Here is a 22252-nt window from a genome sequence, read left to right on the forward strand (position 1 = left end):
TATGAGGTCACGAAAGAGGAGCCCTCATGAGAGGATCAATGCCCTTAAATGAAGAGACACCAGAGAAATGAGCCCTCTCCCTACCATATAAAAACATAACCAGAAAGCACGCCTCGCCAGGAACCGAATCTGCTGGCATCTTGATCTTGGACTTCCAGCCTCCAGCACTGTGAGAAATGAGTTTCTCTTGTTTAAACCCCCCAGTCTGATACTTTTGTTCTGGCAGCCCAGCAGACCAGTACACCCGGAAACAGGTGATTCGACTTAAGAGCAAGCGTCAGTGGAGAGGTTGGGAAGAAGCCCGAGGTCTCAGCCCTGGAGCACTCCAAATGATGGCTGGCTAGGTTGAGAAGAGGAGATTGACCCAGGGAAGGAGACAGGAAAGAGGGACCAGGAGGTGAGCTGAGAGGGAATGCTGCAGACCGTAGGGTCCTGGAAGCCAGGGGAGGGAGCTGCAGGGGTTAGCCAGGAGAACAGTGGTGCCTCCCCCACAACTCTTTCAGTGCCGCACAGAGGAGAGGGGAAATGGGAGCTGGGGGTGGGTACTGGTCAGCCAGAAGGTTGCTCTTTGGAGAGATTTTCCTCTTAAGGAAAAAGAGAGAAAGGGAACAGTACTGGAAAAAGAAGGAGGTCTAGAAGGTTGTTCTTGAGTGGGAAGTGAGAGCATGTTTGTGTGCTGTGGGAATACTCTAGAAGGGAGGGAGCAACTGGAGCTGCAGATGGGAGGTGGAGTGATGAGTGGGGTCTGTGAGGGAAAGCAGACATAACAGGTGAGGCAGGGCAGGCCTTTGAGGGGACCACGGACACCCCATGTTGTCACTGGCGGGAGGGCAGCCTGGCTGGAGGACTGGGAAGAGCAAGTCATGCATCCTTTGAAGACATTCCCTTCTCTGCCCACTACCAGGCCTCCCAGGCTCCTGACCCACAGCCTTGCACCCCCTCCTTGGCCCCTCCAAATTCTGCTGTGTGTCTGAGATAGGCTGCAAGGAGCAGGGGTAGACAATGATTTCAGGTCTGCAGTAGCACAAGAATTGTGGCAAATGCACGTGGAAGTCAAAGAAAAATGCATCTGTTTCATTTTATATCCATTAAATGACACTTTGAAAGACCAAGGACCCAATCTATACCTCAGAGATAAATTACCATGAAGATTCTAAAGGTCTTAATTCATCAGGCCTGATTTTTTAAACTTAAATGACGGCTTTCAAAAAATATAAATGTACAGGAGAGGAAGAAAATTTAAAAGGATGCCCGCCTCCTCCTGCCCTGGGCTTATGGTTCTCGCAGGATACCTCACTCCTCACCACCCACCCAGACACTGTCCCCCTAAAGACCTTCCAAGAGTCAGAGCCCCATTCCTTTGCTTCCTAAATCCAGGGAAGCAAGAAATCCCCAACTCTTACAAAGATAAGCATGTCAAATTGTTCAGCACATTTTTCCAAAATCAAAGTCAAATTTTAAAAACACTTTCCCAAACACAAAATATAGGAAACATCAATACAAAAAAAAGTTTATCACATCTAACTACAACTTAGAACTAACCAAGTTAAGTGAAAGATGCTATTTTAATAACTTAATTTTTATTAAAGATAAGTGTTACTAAATCATAAATAAATACCTATACCTACTCCCAAAAAATGACATAAGAATCTAGTACATCCCCCTAAAATACAGAGAGACATTTTCAAATATCATTCAGTAACATATAAATTCACTTTTATTTCTTGTCTTTTAGGAAAAACAAAATTTAACCACAAAGTCTCCTTGGTTAACAATAGTAACTTCCAGTCATGGTGGATTTTCCTTGATGTCACATATGGCCATGTGTAAAATAAGTAAATTCTCCCCCAACCTGATAGTTTCCATAGCAGAATTTAACAAAGGGCCTCACTACTTCTTTGGTGTATCTCTCTGGGGCCGAAAGGACTGGCCCCTTGAGACAACGGACCTAGCATTGACATCCCAGGAGCACATGTGTGACAGGAGCTCTGGGCCAGGCCATGGATATACCACACCAGCCATCTCCGTTCTCCACGTAACAGGCACTCATCTCATAAACCAGAGAATGGACATAGTAGAACAGACGATACGAAACAATGGGATCCCCAAAACCACATTTGGCTCTGTAAGTGAGTTGTCTACTTATATCTAAAGTTGATCAAGTCTGATAAGGAAGGAATTTTTTTTTATTAAAATCTGATGTTTCGTTTGTCTGTATTCATATTGGCAGATGCTAGGACACATTCCTGCTTCCTCTCCTCATCCTCTCCTCCAGCCTTTTGTGGCTCTTGGCCCCACACTGGGGGTAGGTGGCTTCCCTGCTCAGTTTCAGGGCCAATCTGAGAGTGAGGGGTTCTTCCCTGGTATGACTACTTGAAAAGCAGGAAAATCACGAGGAGCTCGTGCTTCTAAGTTCCCAGTGGCCACAAGCTACAGATCTTTCCATCTATATTCAAAACAGAGAATGTAACCATATTTCATATCCCAGAGACATAACTGAGAGTTTATTTGATATACATCTCAGCCCTTGATGAAGTTCCCTAGTGTTCACATACAGATTTTTGAGTTCTGTAGAACCAAACAGAAATAAAAATAAGTGGCAATAACAATCTATAAAAGAGGCTTCAGGAATTAGTGTTGGAAGGGACCTTATGGTTCACTTAATTCCTGTACTCTAGCTCACCACTCTGCCTGAGTATGTCCTTCCAGAAATCACCTTAAAACCCACTAGATAGGGCGCCTGGGTGGTTCAGTCGGTCAAGTGTCTGCCTTCGGCTCAGATCATGATCTCAGGGTCCTGGGATCGAGTCCCACATCAGGCTCCCTGCACAGCCGGGAGTCTGCTTCTCCCTCTTCCTCTGCCCCTCTCCCCTGCTTGTGCTCTCTCTCTCTCTCTTTCAAATAAATTAAAAAAAAAAAAAAAAACGTTAAAGAAAAACCCACTAGATAATTATTGGTATATCCTCCTTACCATGCACCATGCCAGGGACCTCGACAGAGCAAAGAGTAAGCCTGGAGAAGTTTACGGTCTCCAGGAAATAGCTAAACCATCAGTCCTAATGTGACAAGTACCAAAAATTAATTCTTAAAAAAAAAAACATGAGAAAACAAGTATTTCCAAATGGAAGACACAGAGAAAAGATAAACATCTTCTCATCTATTTTTAAATGAGAAGGGTCAGCAACTGTTATAGTAAAACGGGCTTGTTAATTATTTAATCTATCACAGAGCCATAGGACCTTAGTGTGGCGAGCCCCGAGCATCACCAAGGCCGGGCTGTCCCTTTCAGCCTGTGCATCAGGCCAGAGGACTCTGGACAGCCCTGCACCCGGTTCTTGCTTGTAAGAAACACACCCATAGTCAGTAGGCTGCTCGATCTCTTTCATCGTATTTCACGCTTTCTAAACATTCTGCCTAGAAGTTGGAGTCCAGGACAGTCTCTAAACACCGTGACTGCCGATCATCCCACAGCCCGTGTTTCCAGCACACCAGCACTCCACGGGGCACATGCTGGGTAACAGGCATGTGACCGATTGTACAGTGTTGAGGACACGTGACCTCTCAAGCTCCATGCTGTCGTCCCAGCACTGAGGAGGATTCCAGGGGCACCTGCAGCTGTACATCCCACGTAAGCAAACCGTGGGTTTTCTGACCTTCCCACACTCGGGGGAGGGCAGATGGCACATGGAAACCAGCTGCCACGGAGCGTGGTGCCTCTACTTAAAGCCTTGGATCACACACACACACTCACACACACACACACAGTGGGAGAAGCAGCCTGTCTGGAGTGTTGACAGATGACTTGTTTCACCAGGACTTTGGGTAGTGAGAGACTGGAACTAGAGGTTGGACTAGTCTGGAGGGTTCATGTTCTGGAGCCAGATGCTTGTCTGGGGAAATCTGAGGGACTGGGACAGGACAGGTCAGAGGACTCAGCTAAACAGGAGATTCTTGGGAACACCACAGATGACAAAGGGCCAAGTTCCAGAAGGTCAAATAGGACCAGGAAGGAGCAGATGGAGACATGTGTCAACACTCAGAAAAGAAGTGGTGGCCCAGGCAAAGGGACAAGATGGAAGACCCTTTGGGTGGGGCCAGCCCTGGGTTCCTGTGGAAGACTCAGGATGCCCTGTCCACCCTCAGCCCCGTGGGAGGACTTGCCAACCATGCTCTGGTGAAGGGCGAGGCACTGAAGACCAAGGGGCCAGGTCTCTGCCACGTCTGAGCCCCACTGAATCACTGAGCCCCCACTCAGGTTCCTCAGCTCAAATCCAGGGTGTTAATTCTGATAACAATGGAGACCCCAAAACGTTGTGAGGGTTCACTGGGACAGCTTCTGTGGAAATGGGTCACGACGTCTGTCCACAAAGAAGGTGCTGAACAAATGCTTTTTCTTTCAGTTGCCAAGAGAACGGTTGACCCAATCACTTTCTTGACATTGTGTATTTACCCTAAATAGCTAAAGCTGTTTGCAAAACCCACAGCCAAGAACCTCGGCTTGACCCTTCTTCCTGACATTCTGTAAAAAGCAGTGAGCATATCTTCCCCAAGGGATGAATAAATAAAAGAGCGGATGACTGACATTAGCTTTCTGATGCTGGTTTCTGACCAGGCGATGCTGCTAACCGAAGGACTTAGAAAAACCACCCCATTCTCCTCACTGGTTTTCTCATCAGTAAAAAGGAGGCTGTTACTTAAACCATGGATAATCTCTAAGGCACCTTCCAGCTCCATTTTTTGTAACCTGTTCAGATTTTCATACACTCTGAATTAACCGAGTCTGGAACACTATGCTCTGCAATTTTGAGAAACTCCCCAGATACCAGAATTTTTCCAAAAGTGCCAGGGAAGATTCAAGGAGGAAAAGAATAGTCTTAAAGACCTACCCCAAAGATCTCTTGATTTGCACACAGATCGCTATAAATATACCATCGTAGTCTGCACCAAAATTCACGACCCAAATACTATCATCAAAAACATGCACGTTACTGAGTAGTTTACACACATTGTCTCAACCACCTGTCAAAACAGCCCCATGAGGTCTGGGAGTCCGGTGACCCCCTTCTGAGTAACCTGTGGGCCATCCACATTCCTCATACCTGGGCTGACCATGGTATGACCCCAATGTCCCGAATTCACCCGCACAGCTCAAGAGAGTGAACACTGCTTCATAGTTATGGTTTTGAAAAATGACCTCAAATCCAGAGGATGGCTTTTAGTGTCCCAAAGATGCTATGTATGTAGTTATTTATATACAAAAAACAGTAGGACTGAAAAGTCACATTAGTGATCCCATGTGTTTCCTGGCAATTTGGTTTATTGTTTTCATTCTTCTGGGACTAAAAGTTGGACACAGTTGGGGTGCCTGGGTGACTCAGTTGGTTAAGCGTCCGACTCTTGGTTTTGGCTTAGGTCATGATCTCAAGGTCGTGAGATCAAGCCCCACGTCAGGTTATGCGCTCAGTGGGGAGTCTGCTGGAAATTCTCTCTCCCTCTGCCCCTCCCCCCTGTGCACATTCTCTCTCAAATAAATAAATAAAATCTTTAAAAAAATAAAAATAAATAAAAGTTGGACACAGTTGAGGAAAAGAGACAGATTTCTATAATTATCAAAAGAGATGGAAGGGAGGTGTCAAGGGGGTGTCAGGTGAGACAAGGTTGGCATGCGGAGGAGTACATTATAGGGTTCCACCCACTTCCCAGTGTCTGAGGCTTTCTACTACCGGGAGGGGGCATGAGGTCAAGAAGCACTGCTGTAAAGCCCTTCTAGATTTTCAGGTCACGGTTTGCAGTAAAATCTCACTCCTCATTTACTGATTCGCTGGGAGCCATGCTGTTGGCTGTGTTTTAGAAGCCTCCCCCTTTCAGCCTAGGCTCTCTGATTCCCCCCTAAAACCGTCTCCCATAAAGACCATTTCAGTTCCACGCAACAAATATTTGTTGAGCATCTACTATGTGCCAGGAGCTGTGCTAAAAATTTAAGGTGCGTCTGGGGTGCCTGGGTGGCTCAGTCAGTTAAGCATCCGATTCTTGATCTCAGCTCAGGTCTTGATCTCCGGGTCATGAGCTCAAGCCCTATGTTGGGCTCCATGCTAGGTAGGGAGCCTAATTAATTAAAAAAAAAAAAAAAGATTTAAGGTGCATCAATGAAGGAAACAAAGATCCATGCCTGCACAGAGCTCTCATTAAAGTGGGTTGAAATAAAATAAATGAAATATATTATAATAAATAGATGTTATATACTTTGTTAGAAACTGGTAAGTCCAATGGGAAAAATAGCACAAGGTAAGGGGCCGTGGGATGGGGCAAGGTAAGCCTCACCAAGAAGGTGATATCTGACCAAAGGCTTGAAGGAGGCAAAGGAGTGAGCCATGAGACGCTCTGGGGAAAGAGTAATCCTGGCAAAGGGAACAGCCAGTGCAAAGGCCCTGCAGTTGGTGAAGTGTGTCTGGGCTGTTCCAGGAAGGCAAGGAGGCCAGAGTGGCAGGAAGGGGACAGCATGAAGGGACAAGGTTAAGGCACAGAAACAGGTAACGATATTAAAGATGTGGCTTTTCCTCAGAGATGGGGAGCCACTGGGGGGCTCTGAGTGGACAAGTGAGATGCTTTGGCCTATATTTTTGAAGAGCGCTCTGGAAGCTGTTTTGGGAATAGACCTAAGGGGTGCAGAGGTGGGAACGGAGACAGTGGGCACAGGAACAGGAACACAGGTGCGGGGACAGGGGCTTGGGCAGGCGGCAGCCGTGAGGTGTTGGGAAGAGGTTGGCCTCTGGATACAATCCGAAGGTAGAGCCCCAAGCAAAGGCGACCGAAAAGGAGTGGCAGCAGGTGGGAGGAGGAGAACCAAGAGCACCAAGCATCCTGGAAGCTGGGGACGGAGCTGGGCCTGAAGCCAGCAAGACCAGTCATGCAGTCGGGCAAGATAAGGACCGAGAACGGGAGTCCTCAGAGAGCTTGATAAGAACCAGCTGGTGGAGGGGGCAGCAACGTCTGATGGGAGGGCACTCAGAAAGAACAGGAGAGGAGAAATTTAAGACGACAACACAGAACTCCCTTGTGGGGTTGAACTGCCCCGTGCAGGAGTCCTGCGCTCCACCAGGTGGGAAGAGCTGGAATCAAGTGCAAAATCAGAGGGGCTGGCACCACGGAGCCTAGTCCCAGAGCACAAGGCTGGGAACTGGGGTTCAGACGCTGGTGGGTGGGCGTGTGGAGGGGCATGGAGGGCATGCAAGAGGTGCAGCCTGAGCCCCCGACGCAATGAGCTCCTGCACCCCACTGAACACGGACAGGCGGCCGGCTGGCAGCCTGGGAGGCCCACCCAGGGGGGTCGTCCCCTAAATGTGCAACTTCTCAGCTGTGCCGGCAACCTTGAGCGAGTTGCTCCCTCCCTCTTGCCACCTGGGCTTCCTCACCCGCAAAGCGGGCCCATGGCTGGCGCCCCCTCCCCCATAGAGCTACTTTGAGCATTTAAGGACATAATGCATGTAGGGTGCTCATCTCAGCACACCCAGGAAACAGGGTTCACCACCAGTCATTCCCCCTGGACACCCAAGGGTGAAGCCACCAACCAGCCTGGTTCCTGCAGGTCCCAGTACAAAACTAACATTGGCTGTCACGGGAAGAGCATCGCTTTGCCTCCCAGTTCCTGCTGTCACAGAGCTTCTTACCCTCGTGGTCAGGCAAGGTGGCATCAGGAACACAGCTGGAGCCCAACAGGCAGGCTCTGAGGGCTCAGGAACTGATTTTACTCAGATGCCTTCAAAGGCTGGTTGTCAGTATCTTCTTGGGTCTGGAAATGTTTTTACCGGTTGGATAGAGGCTTTCTGTTCGAGGACAGAAAAGGCTACTGAGGTGTGCAAATGTCTTTTAAAAGAAATCATTCCAAGATCTGGGGCTGCCCAAGTCCCTTCAGAGCGACAGCAGGGCATCTTTCGCCGCCAGGGGAACCGAAGCAAGACGCAACAGGCCCTACAGCAATGTGGCAATAAAATCCCGCCAGACCCCACCCGGATCCCTCTGTCCTCCCAAAGGTTGGGCCCGGGGAATAAGCAGCACTTATGACACGGAAAGAGGGATCACCGAGGGACCGACTCCAACCCAAATGGAAAGGACCCTACCGGGGATTTCTGGCCGCTCCCACCGCCACAGGGCTGGAAGGAGTACCCAGCTGGGTCCATCTCATCAAGATTAAACTTGCCCTCCCCCCCACCCCCGCCCCGGACTTCTTCAGGACCCACCGGCCAACCACACCTATACTTTGAACCAACTGAAGCTCTGAAATTCAAAAGACAGTCATTGGGCGCCTGGGTGGCGCAGTCGGTTGAGCGTCCGACTCTTGGTTTTAGCTCAGGTCATGATCTCAGGGTCGTGAGATGGAGCCTGGCATAGGGTTCCGTGCTCTGTGCAAAGTCTACTTGGGATTCTCTCTCCCTCTCCCTCTGCCACTCGTGCTCATCTGCCTGCTTGCTCTCTCTCTCAAATAAATAAATCTTTTAAAAAAAAGTCATCACTGCAAACAGGTAAGGAATGTGGTGGATCATCGTCCCCATCACCTTCTTTTCTTGCATCTGTGTCTCCCATTCACTTGCTGCTTAAAGCAGCACCACTCCCTGGAAAACACCTGGTTTGCCCCTGCTGGGTAAGCGGTCCAGGTTAGTCTAACATTTCCTGGGGTGGCTCTGGGTCTGTTCTCTTGTCCTTTCACACCTCTTTTGTCCTGGCTAAGAAGAAAAAAAATAAAACTAACCATACATACCCCTTCTTGTCCTGGTGCTTATGTCTTCCCTGATCATAATAGGGCGTAAGCAAAACGTGGGGAAAGGGGAAGAAAATTCTTTGCTCCAAATTACTAAAAACATTGTCTCAGACCGCACTAGAAACTTAATCAGACCAATGGGTATGTCATGAACAAGTCCATGGAGAAGCACATAAAGATGTTCTGTGAGGCAAGCTTGCAGAGTCGTCCCGGGGCCAAGCCCACCCCATTTACAGAGCCAATAAACCTCACACAAACCCAGTCCTCAGCATCCACCCAACACCCGCTGACCTGATTACAACAACACGTTTTCATCCATCAGCCATCATTGGTATACCACATGACCCCTCTTGTGATCTCTGCGGGCCTCCACCTGTAATCTGACTGCCAAATGAGCCCGCATACTTAGTATCATTTTATGCAGCTGCCCACCAAAAGGTGCGGCGAACCCCACGCCCCAGCCCTGCCCCCCTTTATATGCAGCAATACCCCCCCACATCTCAAACATGGCGTATGATCTAGGAGATATGGCCTTGGTGTCACAGTTACCCAGACTGTCACACAGGGCCACAAGTATATGGCAGCACTGATGATGGAGACCTGGATGACGACAAGCACTCCCTGTGGATGCCCCACAACCACTCACCACCTCAGTGCCCAGCCCCCCTCCCCAGGGCTCCTGGGTCTAGCTGAAGGAATGGTCTTCCTAAGAATGTCAGATGGGAAGGGGGACACCAGTTCAATGTCTTGATACCAATAAGACTAGCGGAGACTGTGGGACATGCTGCACCGTCCCCTGAAAATATTCAAATAGTCATCAGTAACCCTTCTAACACTCAGCTATCACCACCACGGAGGTCCAGGGGAGCCGGAGGATGGCTGAACGCTCAGAGTCCCCTGGGTCGGATCCGTGATGAGACCAGCCGGGGAACAATGCACAACGCTTCCACACAGAAGCCACTGTGTCCCCAGTGGTGGCTGAAACCGGACAGGAGTTTAAGCTTATCTAAGATCATTAGACTCTGGCTTCCGCGGTTTTAGATCACCAATTAGCCTTAGACTCTCCACTGGCTGACCCAGGGCGAGTATATGCTATTGCAAATCCATCTTGTTGATTCCACATTCATGTTTCTGGAGAGGTAGGACGAAGGGATGACATCATCCCCCAAAAGGCCTCCTGGCTCCATAATTTTAAGGCCCCCATGCTCAAACCATCTGGCACTCCGTTAAGGGGTACCTGCCATGTGTTACCTGGTTCTTGCCTTTCCTCACGCCCTTAGTGGCCATTTTACTGCTGTTTCTATTTGGGCCATGCTTCTTTACTTTACTTGTCAAATTCGTGTCCTCTAGACTCCAACAGTCCCATATCCAGCTGATGCTCGCCTGGGGATTCAGCCCACACCCGCTGGGGACCGCGCTCTCATGTCAGGATTAAATCAGATAGCGGGACATTGCCATGACCTCCAATGAGAGGCAGCGTCTACGCCCTCGATAAGCAGGATGTAGACACAGGAGATGAGACCTCCATCCACATTCCCCTGCAAGCATCAGGTGCATGAAAGCTCTCCGGGGGCCATGAGACAGTCAGGGACCACAGGAACAAGCCCCAAATGACAAATGTCATGGACCTGGGGCACTTCTGGTCGGCTGTTCTTCCTGAACTGATTTTCTCACAGAGCAGAACCAGGGTCCGACCCCACACCGGCCGGACTTCCAGCAACAGCCGGGGCCACGTCCTGTTGAGGCGGGGACAAAAGGAGGCTCCACCAACCTGGAAGACCACAGCTCCAAGAACACCAATGAGCTGCTGGGTCGCCTGCCAACAGCAGCCAATCAGGACGAGGCACTTTCCATCCCTTAGTGGCATAAGGGACAGGCGTGGGAACGCTGGACAAAGTAGGAGCTTCCTCCAATACAGCACTGCCCGTGCCTCTGACTCGTGGGTCCCACGTCACTTCTATCGTGGTCGGGCCCAAGACCCCGGCTCAGGTAACAGAGCCCTGCCTGGGCTCGTGATCCCTGGGACTGAGCTACAGGCTGAGGGGAAGGCCAGATCCTGGGTCCGCCACACCGAGCCCAGTGGCCACACGGACACACGCCCCACCCAGGGTGGACACGTAGGCACAGACCCAGCCCTGCTGCCGGAGGAGCTCCTTCACCCTCAACACCCCCCACCCACCGTTATCTTCCGCATCGGGCGCCCTCCTGCAGGACCAAGGCTCCGACAAAATCTGGGCTCAAAAGGAAGCTCAGGCCCTGACTGTCCCACCTGGGAGGAAGGCTTCCTGAGCACAGTCCAGCACGTGCAGAGCGGCCAGGATAAGGGCTCACGTCTGCAGAGAAGCAGCAGATAGGGGAAACGCCGTTCGGGTTAATGTTGCCACGGCCATTTTGCAGCAAATACCTCCACCTGGGCTCAGGTAGGAGCTTGGTCTGGCTTCTGTGGGTTGCCCAGCCATGGGAGGCCTTCACTTTGAGCGCTGGTAAAGTCACGTCAGGTAAAGTAAAAAATAAGTACGAATCATTCCTACAACCAGGAGCAGGGCAGCTTAGCATGTAATCCCACAGCCGCTGAACAGGTGAAGACCCCCGCCAAGCAGGGCCTCACCCACACAGCCTGCAGAACAGGCTCCTAGAAACCTCCAGGCGGAAGGAAACAGAAGGTTAATCACTTCACAAACTCAGTTGTTCTCTGGCCGTCTGAGAAATTCCAAAAAGATGAGCCTGGGCCAGCCGTGGGAAGCAGGCACAGGAAGACAGCCCCCCTTGACCAAAGCTCATTTCAGGGAGCTCATGCCGTGCCCTTGGGGATGCTGGCAGCGTGGCCAAGAAGTCCGCTCGACAGGCCAGCTTTGCAGTTGTTTCCAAGCCGAATCTATGAACACGGTTTTCTGTCTAGAGATGGCCGTTTCTTAGGGGCAACGGCCGGGGATGTGCCTGCTCTGCTGTGAGCTGAATACCGAGCTGCTCACGGGGACTCGGTATCCCTGCTCGATCCACTGCGGTGAATGAGGGCGCTGGGGGCGTGCTGCTTCACCCCAGGGACAGCACTGAAAGCTAAAGGACTGGGACTTGAAGTGGAAGGGACTCCTGAAAGGGACTGAAGGATGCCACCACCAGGCTTGCCTCCGAGCCCTCCTGGCCGCCACTCCCTGCCAAGGGAGGCAGGACGGAGGGGTGGGCCAAGCCAGCGGCTGCGCCTGGGTTCTCACAGTGCTGGATCTCCATCCCTGCCCCAGTGTTTGTTGGCCGGGAGCCTTGGGACAAGGCCCTGGGTTTCCATAAGCTGCGGCTGCCTGGTGTGTAAGATGGGGATGCTGACACCCACCGCTGCATATAGACACTGATCCTGGAAATGGGAAAATGGAGGCGTGCGTCAGACACTTAGCGCAGTCGTGTAGGGACCCAAGAGATGGCCTCTGTTATCGCTTGGGCACCAAGCGGTTCCACTCAGGCTTACAAACTCAGTTAGACGGGCAGCGCTAGAGGAGAGCACCCTCACCTGCCTCTTCCTCCTCCCTCCTCACTCCCTCCCTGCCCCACGAGGACCCTCAGCAATGCCCCCTGAAGAGCTTCCAAACTATGGGTTGTCTCAAGTGTGTCCGCATGGGCCCCTGGGCTTGCTCAGACAGCTGGACACTCCTCTTCCAGAGAATTTTCCAGAGCCTGCCAATAGCTCAGCATGTTGCGAGGCTTGACGAAATGGCAGGCCACGATCTTCCTAAAACGACACGTGGAAAAGGCCAACCCGTTTGGGAAAAAGGTCTGCTCGGAGTGGAGTTCCTCCAGCCTGATTTTCAGTTTTGCCAGGCAGAGCCCCACAAAGACGTCTTCGAGCTTAATGAACGGGACGCTGTCGGACACATCATACACACGACTTGCCACATCGCTGGAAAACACGTAGCCAGTGCCCGAGCAAAAGGGCGGGTACCTCTCCCACGGATATTCGTATTTACTGACAAACCACTTGTTGTGCTTGTCCCTAATCGGAAATTCGTTCAGTTTTAAGAAGCCGGTGAAAAACCGAGTGGTTCTGTTTTTCTTGAGGAGCAGCTCGGTCAGGTAGTAGATGTTGACGAACATGTCCGAGTCCGTTTTCATCACAAAAGCCGCCTGAGGACAGAAGCGGTGGATCCACTCGATACCCATCATGGTCTTCAGGGTCAAGTTGAAGTAGGCGTCCGTGAAGTCCTTCTGGATGATGTCGCGATGCCGCTGGCTTTCCTGCACTACCACTTTCGACAGGTCTTTACTGGATGTGGCTCCCAAAAGGAAGAAGGTTTTTATGAGTCTTCCGTTCACATTCTTTTCTTTCCCCCACGTGTTCCGGATGACCGTGCGAGCAAACATCTGTTCGTGGGAGGAGGTCACCAGCAGGACGAGGAAGGGGGGATCCTGCCTGCAGTTGATATCTGGAAGCTGAAGGAAGTTCCCCCTTTCTTTCTTGAAAACAAACGGCTCGTCTTTAAAAGGAGTCAGGCTGTAGATGCTAAAATACAAACAGAGGGCTCCCAGGACCACCAGGGAAATGTACATCAAGCGCATCTTCATGTAAGCCATCTGAAAGGAACAAAGAGCAGTGGTCAGACCTCAAAAGAAGGAGAGCATGTTTAGCTTTGCCCTGGGACGCATAGATGGGGGAAGACACCCACGTCTCACGGCTCGTGTTCCAGAGACTCTGGGGTCTCACGGCACACAGAGCTGGAGAGCTGTTATCCAAAGGTGAGCATGGACGCCCAATAGCAACATTCACTCCACAGTGTGCAATCGGAGCACAGGGCTCCAGGCCAGACTGCCTTTCACCCGTGGGAGTCTCAGATTCCCCCTCTAAAATACGGGACCAGATCTCCCACTAGGTCCTTCCAGCTCTGCCCATCCCTGACTCCATAATGAAGTCCACCTAGAGAACCTGCAAGACTGGAAACCACGTGTTCTAGATCTAAATGCATGAACCGTCTGCACTCTTCTCTGATCAAACCAAGCACCATTTTATCACACCCAGAAAGAAGAAAGACCGGTGTTCAGATCTGCACAACTACATTCATCCCCCTTTATTTGTGGGAATACCTTCCAAGATCCCCAGCAGCTGCCTGAAGCCAAGCATAGTACCAAACCCTATATATGCTGTTTTCTCCCCTACATACGTTCCTATGACTTTTAGTTTTTAAATCGGGCACAGTAAGGGATTCACAACAATAACTAATAATAAAATAGAACAACTATAACAAAAAACTGTAATGAAAGTTACGTGAATGGGGTCTCACTGCGCTATACTCACCCTTCCTGTGATGATGGGAGATGATAAAATGCCCACGTGATGAGATGAGGTGAGGCGGGCGGTGCAGGCGTGTGACGTCGCGTTGGGCTACCACTGACCTTCTGACAATAGGTCAGAATGGAGACCATCTGCTTCTGGACCGTGGTGGACCACGGGTGACCGAAACCTTAGAACACAAAACCTCAGATAAGGCAGGAATACCGTACATATCTTGGAATTCCATCCCTGCTAGCGGCGCTTATTTTATTTTTTTTTAGAAGGGGGGGTTACTTCTTTAAATCTCCTGCTTCTTTCTTCTTGTGCCCACACACCCCTGTCATTCTCAGCAAATCCAGGACCACCCATGTTAATGTTATAACATTTAGAAAGCAAGTAACTAACTTTTTCCTGGCTCTGATAACCCTCTGGTTTGAAAACTAAACCCCAGGGTAGATTCCGAGAGGAAACTTGCCGAAGAGCTGTCAGTGAATGCCGTTGGGCACTGTCCAGTTCTGGACTCACTGCGTTTACCCAAAATGATGATTCCCTTCCTCAAGAGTCACTATAAGGAAAAAACAAAAAGAATAACACCATTCAAATCAGCCAGGCCTCACCAGCAGCTGCTCACCATTGGCCATCCCAGGGTGTTGCAGACCCGCATCACCACCTACCCAGGTGACCTTGAGGAGCATTTGGGCCCCACTGCAGCCCCGTTTTTCTCTTCTGCAAAGTGGGTGCGATCAAGAGATTCCACCACACGGTGCACCTGTTGACAACAATAACAGCATATGCAAATATCCAGGAAGCCTGTCGGGCCTGATGCGCTAGGACAGCACCCAGAGCTCTGGAAGGGGACCTGGTGGACCCATAAGTCAGCTTCAGTCCAATGTCTTATACTAATAATTGACCTTCCTACATAACAGTCTTACAGAATTTGACACAGGTAAGAGATCCATCAGTTCTCAACTCGGTGTCCCTATCTTCAAAATGCCATCCTGGGGGGGAGCTCAGAGGGGCCAGCAAGACAAAAAAAAAACAACCAAGTGCAAGGAAGAAAAGGGTCACTTAATTTGATGGTAAAATCAGACCTTGAAATTTCATTCAGTTAAAATTCTGTTCCAAATGCTTTACCATAAAAGCTATGGAACAATGATGGAAACTTCCAGAACTAGCTAACTCCCTGGAGGCCAACTTAGTCTGGCCCCTGTCCTTCATGGCCCCCACGGCGGTCTTGTCCAGCTGGAGCCCCCACCCAGTTCAGAGAAATCACTATGGGAGGCCCATGGGTGGCAAGAACGCGTCTGAGCCGTGGCTGACAGGACGCTGAGAATTCTATTTCCTTTTTTTTTTTTCCTTTGTGAGAATAGTTTGGTTGTTGTTGGTTTTTTTTTTTAAGGATTTTATTTATTTATTCATTAATTTGACAGAGAAGAGCGAGAGAGCACAAGCAGGGGGAGCAGCAGAGGGAGAGGGAGAAGCAGGCTCCCCGCTGAGCAGGGAGCCCAGTGCGGGGTCCCAAGACCCCAAGATCATGACCTGAGCCAGAGACAGACACTTAGCCGACTGAGCCACCCAGGTGCCCCTCTTCTTTGCGAGAACAGTGATTTACGGGGGTAAGATGTGTAGTTTATTCTGGCTGAGGAAAGGGGTAAGGGGAACCAAATTGCATTTTCCCCCACAACACATTTGAAAACGAAACATAAAAACCAAATCACAAGAAAGATGATGACATTTCTCTATTTTGCTTCCTTTCCCAGATAAGTTTGCTCTTCTTCAGTGGGTTGCCTCATTAGTAAACCTTAAAATATCATTCCCCTATATTTCTCAGGATCCTTCACATGGATCTCAATCCGCAGGGAAGGATGCTCAGCTCACTTATGCACTGGTCACTCGCTGGACCCCAAATGGCACCCATGAGAAAGAGCAAGAGGCACGGCCCGACTGGCCAACACTCCCTGAGGGCATTTATTTTCATGTGCAACTGGAACACACTCCCTACCTCCAGTGCTGTGACCACGAAGTTACACCTCATATCCCCATTTACGCCTTAGATTGGTTATATATGTTGTGCTACAAGGACCCACTGAAGGGGATTCGGGGAGGGCACCTAGCATCAATAAGGAACAGAACCTGGAAGAGCATGTTTCTAGAAAGGGAAGTCTATACCCCCCAGGTTCCGTCCCTCACAGTTTGGCCAGAGGCAGGAGCCCTTAGCATGAAGCATCTCCATGGACAGAGTCATAAACAGGCAAACCTCTGCGACGGAAGCCCCACCTCAAAACACACCTGGGCCAGCCAGCCTGTGTAGCCTGGCCATCCAGTCAGGATGGAACAACAGTTTATTTAGCAGATTCTGGACACCAGGCTTTGCTCTTTCAACCTACGAGCAATACAGACACAGACACAGAGCCTCGGAACTGGAGTAGATAAGTACTGTGCATGAATTATAGATCAAGGCGAGGCAGAAGGTTGCAGGCCCCTCCCTCCCTCCCTTCTCCTCTGCTTCCTGCCCTCCCCAGGCTCCTCTGCAGGTGTCACTTCGGCTCCAGGCTGGGGTCACTGTGCCCCCTCTGGGCCAGAGCACCCGGAGGGCCAGGGGTATGTCCACCTAATACCTGAGAGGGCTCTGCATAGGTGAGACACTGGGCATGTCTGAATTACAGTGGAACAAGTAAGTAACAGCACAAAGCTAAGGGCTTTAGGGCAGGGAAAGGCTGTCTATGGGGAGCCCCGAAGTCAATGTCTTAACTCTGTCAAACAGAGGGTCCCTGCCCAGGCCAGGTGGGTGGGACTCTTGGCCTAAGGCTACAGGGCTTGATGACAAAGGGATTGGAAGTCCATATCCCCAAGGGCTGGAAAGCCAAAGAGTCAGTCTGCAAAGTGAAGTTTAATGGGGCTGAGGGGCGGGGGCAGGGGAGGACCTCCTGGATCTGAAGAAAAGGATGATGAATGGAACTTCAAAAAATGCCATCGATGGGGCACCTGGGTGGCTCAGTTGTTGAGTGTCTGCCTTCGGCTCAGGTCATGATCCGGGGTCCTGGGGTCGAGCCCCGCATCGGGATTCCTGCTCTGTGGGGAATCTGCTTCTCCCTCTCCCACTCCCCTGCTTGTGTTCCCTCTCTCGCTGTCAAATAAATAAATAAAATCTTAAAAAAAAAATGCCATGGAAAGACTTCAAAAGCAAGCCACAGAAAGGGAGAACATATGTGCCATACATATATCTGACAAAGGACTATTACCCAGACTATATTAAGAACTGCTATGTATCAACAAAGAAAGCACAAAAACAAAACAAAGCAAAAACCCCACAATCTTAAAAAATGAACTGTGAACAGATATTTCACAAAAGAAAATATCCAAATGGCCAAAGCCCAAGAAAGGACATCATTAGTCATCAGGGAAATGCAAATAAAACCACAGTGAAAGGCCACTGCCACCCACGGAGATGACTAAAAGGAAGTGGGACGTGGGAAAGCCGTTTCTATTTGGCAGCATCTACTGCAGGGAAAGCTATGCGCCCTGACCCGGCAAACCACACCTGAGCTCATACCCAACAGAAATGGGGTGTGACCAAGAACGTGCAGAGCACATTGCTGCCCATAATAACCAGGAACTGTGCTCTCCATCTGGGTCTGATCAGGAGAGAGAAGCCACACAGTAATTCAAAGGGAAAGTTTAACATAAAGAATTGTTCTTCTAACAAGGGATCTGAGCGATGAGCGATTAGCAGTAAGTAAAGCGATCTCTCAGAACACAGGAACAGCAGGAATAAGGAGCAGCCCAGCCTCTAGCTTAAGATGAAACTCAAGGAAAGTCCCCCAACCCAGGCCTGAGATGCAGACCTCCATGACAGCCTGGCCCACTGACAGCAGAGAGGTCACCTTGGGCCCAGAGCCATTTTCACAGAGTAGCCAAAAAAGAGTGAATTTGGAGCCAAGAGGAAATACAGCAATAAAGGACAAAAATGTAAACAATAAATTTCCGTCAATAGAGTGGGTCAATAAAACGTTACACAGCCATTAAAAAATACAAACTTCTGATAAACACACTATGTACTAATCTGATAGACATTACGTTGAATGAAAGGAGCCAGACTGGAAAGAGTATGTTCTGAATGATTCCACTGATAAGAAGTTCAAAACCTGGCCAAATGTATCAATGATAATAGAAGTCAGAATGGTAATTACCTCTGGTGGAGGGATTATTAACCAGGAAAGGGCACAAGGGCCCTTCTGGAGAGCTGGATATATTTTATTTTTGATCTGGGTGGTGGTTACATATGTAAAAACTCATTGAGCCATACAACCAAGATCTGTGTGCTTTGCTGTAGGTAAGTTATTCCACATTAATATTTTTTGAATCATTTTAGATAAAAATAAATCTCTGAAAAGGTAATACCTTCTGTAAAATAGCCTGCATTTATTTGACCCCAAGTCTGATTTTTTGCACAGTGCATTTCACGGGCCACAGTGCATCACAGAACAAACCCATTTTGTGTCCAGGTCTTAATTTACAATGATGACTGAATGACAGCCAGGACAAGTTAATGTCATTGAAAGAAAACATTAATGTAACTTTGGGTCTCTTAGAAACAGGAGACATGGCTTGCCGTGCTAGGCCATGGGAGGAGGGTCACAAGTTTTGGTCCGGAGAAACAGACAGGTCCGGGTCATGGCCTTTATTGAGTATTTTTGTGGACACACGGCAGGACGAACAGATTAGGATTGGCTAGTTTGAGTAATTTTGGCAGCTGGCTGTAGGGGTGACACCTAGCTGCCTGGCACCTGGCTGGGACAATGAAGGCCCAGGAATCTTGTCTCCTGAGGCATAAGGGCCAGACAGAGGCAGTGTGGCTCTGGATGGGTTCATTTGCACATTAAAGACCTGGTCCACGGGGGGGGGGGGGGGGGGGGGGCCTTCCTTATCTCTAAGAAAAGGCTCACCGTGGGAGGGGCAGTCCCTCCCCAGCCAGAAATAAGATGCCAAAACATAATATATAGAAAATTAAAAACAGGATTAATATGGCCCCGGAAAACAAACTCTGGACTTGCTTTTTTTGAAAACTCCAAAGTGCTCACGTCTGCTTTAACATGTTCAGTTGGCCAGGTAAGGAAGGCAGGCCCCTTGATCAAAGTGTGAGATTTCTACAACAATTCTGCAATATCGCATCCATTGTCAAATCGGTCCCTACTCCACTTGCCATTGTAAGTCAGCTTCAGATGCTACGGAGCAGATTTTAAAACTAATGGATCATTGAACATTATATCAAAAACCAATGATGTGCTATACCTTGGCTAATCGAATTTAAATAAAACAAAATAAAATAAAATAAAAATAAAAGTCCCTTGTTAACTGCAGGCAGCCTGCGGGGATGGAAATATTGAGGAATTTGGAAACAGAAGATCTTGTTCACATTTGGCTCTGTCAACACAGTGGCCAAATTTGGCACAAGAGTATTTTCATGCTACAGACCTGTGTCTGTCTCCAGTTGAGATCATACTGTTGGCCTCACAGGGTGGCTGGAAAGAGCTCTATGCATGGCGCGAACTGTTTCTGTCCTGGTTCTAATCCGAGTGTGCCCTCTGGTAGTATCGATTCATAATCCAACGCCTTCTCTTCAAGCTCCACCTTGCTAGAGGTATTCGGCCAGCTCCGGGTCACAGACAAGCGGGGGTGCACTGTCCACCGAGTGACCCAAACCCAAAGGAGAGTGGGCAGAATGGTCTGGAAGGTGCTCCCAGAGTCTCCCTCCTGGCTGGCCACTCCCAAACATGTAAGATTACAAAGGAAATCAATGATGTTGAAATAAATGTATCAAAATCATTCTTGAAGTGTGCCTGAGTCATACATGCACTTCTTTATTAACTGCATCTAACAACAATCTCTGACTCTAGGTCTGATAACTACCTTAATTTCAAAGTCAGCAGGAGCTTTGTCCTTTTGTGATGTGAAAATACCGGTGATTTCTTTCAGACACTGTCACAGGCTCTACTGTGTGGGTCAGTGTCCGTTATGGGCCGATTTGTGTCCCCCTCAAATTGGCGTGCTGGAGTCCTAGCCCCCAGTGCCTCAGAATGTGACCTCATTTGGAGATAGGGTCTTTACCAAGTTACAGTAAGGTCATTAGGGCAGGCCATAATCCAGGTAGGACTGGTGCATTTATAAAAAGGGGAGATTGGACACACACACACACACACACACACACACGGAGAATGTCATGTGAAGATGTAGGCAGAGATGGGGTGATGCTTCGACAAGCCAAGGATGCCAACATGGCCGGCAAACACTAGAAGCCGGGAAGGGGCCTGGAGCAGATTCTCCCTCACAGCTCAGAAGGAACCAACCCTGCCCACCCCTTGATCTCAGACTTCCAGGCTCCAGAAGTGTGACACAATACACTGCCATTGTTTTAAGCCTCCCATCTGGGGTACATTCCAGGAAACCAATACGGTGCCCACATCCATAATGGAAGAAAGTGCTAGATTTCAGTTAGGGGTTCGTGAAGATAAGAATGCAGGGCTTTTTCTCGTTGTAGGTGTTGGGCCCCAGGTAATTAGTTCTGCTCTGGTACTCAGGGTCCCACACAGCCCACGGTGGACAGGCTCACACACCTGAGCTGCAGATGGTCACCCTCAGAACTAGCATTGTGGCACCTGGAGGGGAAGCCTGGAAATGGGAGGCACTGGGGGAGACGGGCGGCCCCCACGTTGCCAGTCACTCCGAGAAGGTTTTCATGCCCACGGTTGTTCCTCTCTGGTCTCGCCGTCTGGCTGGGCCCCAGCTGGGGCCTGGTGGTCGGGCTGGGGTCGAGCAGCATGGGATGTCTGTGAGCCGCAGACTTTTATTACTTTTTTAGGCAAAACGTACTTTGTAATTGTATTTTCTAACTGGTGATAGTGGCTTATAATTTTAAAACTTTTTCCTATTTGATAGAATAAACTGTAACTGTAATTCAACCCCTGTCCCATTTACAAACTGGTTTACCACCTCCCTGGCTCCTGCGGTGGCTCAAGGGACACCCGACAGGAGGTGGGGGGCTGCGGCCTTTCCCGCCAGCCACCCGACCACTGTGGGCACATCAGAGCCAGTGGCCCAGGCCTGCACATGCAGGTGTCTACAGGGGGCTCCTCTTGGTGAGAAGGACACTCAAGTGTCCCACCCCAGTGAGGAATGGTGTCTCTCTGCCTTTCGCACCAGCTCATGAGCCCAGCCAGGAGCTGTGAACCAAAACCCTGTTCGTCATCCGTCTCTCATGGTGCAGCCGCCGTGGACCAGCATGGCCTCAGGGGCAACCTGTGCCTGTCCTTCCAGGCTGACCAGCAAAGACAGGAACACATCCTGCTGGAAACGTTCTCGGCATAGCCCATGGCCTTCACGAGAGAGCGAGCACTGTGCGCTCACCCCAGGCCCTCAGAAAACCAGTCCTGAGGGGCTCCTCTGTGGCAGGCGGGGGTCCCGGCGCCAGGGGCTCCATGATGAAGCAGACTGACCTGCGAGGGGCTCACGGCCCACAGCACGAGCAGAATCACAGCTGCTGCTCAACGTGGCAAGGTGGGGTGTGAGCCCAACACTCTCCTGCCCAGGCTCCCATCGGGCTCCTCCAACTTCCTTTCCCAACCAGGCCTCGATCTTCAGACTTCTGCCCAATTTTAGCTAGAATCCTGCTAGGTCGGTTTGGCCAGCACCCCGACCCCTGATGTCTCGTCACAGGAATCTCTCATCGGCTGCCCCCCCCCCCCACCCCACCGCCCTGCTCCTTGGCTATCCATCCTGCTCGTCTGTGCTCTGTTCAGAGTTGAACTCAGCTCTAACCTGGGGTCTCTCCCCCACTGCAATAGTTCCAGAATACAATCTGGTTTACTGCTTTATCTGCTGTCCAGCTCTGGTTTTTCTTTGACAGGGCAGACGAGAGAACAGAGGTCTGCAGCGGAACGTTCTAGGAAAGATGATGAGCAGAGGCAGGGAATCCGGAAAGGCATGGTGGGCTCCAGAAACAGGGTGGTGTGCAGAGGGAAAGCCTGGGAGTGAGACTGGAGACCAGGCAGGGCGGGCTCCAGGTCTGGCCTTCTCTGAGGACACCAGGGCATCCGTAGTCCTTCCCTAGGCTTTACACACTGACGAGTCTGGGATCTGATGGGGCCACTCTCTCTTACTCCTAGTATGACAGACAAGCCTCCCACTAACTTTGAATACGGCTGCTCCAGTCTGAGGAGATAGAGCACAGGGTTCATACCAATGAT

General features: G+C 50.1%; 1 protein-coding gene across 1 annotated transcript in view; it reads right to left on the reverse strand.

The window, feature by feature from the left end:
- Nucleotides 1-1140: 1140 nt before the first annotated feature.
- Nucleotides 1141-22252, reverse strand: part of B3GALT5 (beta-1,3-galactosyltransferase 5) — a 92903-nt gene continuing 71791 nt past the window's right edge. The window contains exons 2-4 of the mRNA XM_045902430.3: nucleotides 14684-14778; nucleotides 14034-14574; nucleotides 1141-13315 (exon numbers count right to left, since the gene is read on the reverse strand). Of these exons, the coding sequence (XP_045758386.1) occupies nucleotides 12380-13315 (936 nt within the window). The 5' untranslated portion in view covers nucleotides 14034-14574; nucleotides 14684-14778 and the 3' untranslated portion in view covers nucleotides 1141-12379. The remainder of the gene's footprint in view (nucleotides 13316-14033; nucleotides 14575-14683; nucleotides 14779-22252) is intronic.

The sequence above is a fragment of the Mirounga angustirostris genome, unplaced genomic scaffold (genome assembly GCF_029215605.1).
Source record: "Mirounga angustirostris isolate CCGP_5_RB_7025 unplaced genomic scaffold, mMirAng1.0.hap1 SCAF_1, whole genome shotgun sequence".
Taxonomy (NCBI): Eukaryota; Metazoa; Chordata; class Mammalia; order Carnivora; family Phocidae; genus Mirounga; species Mirounga angustirostris.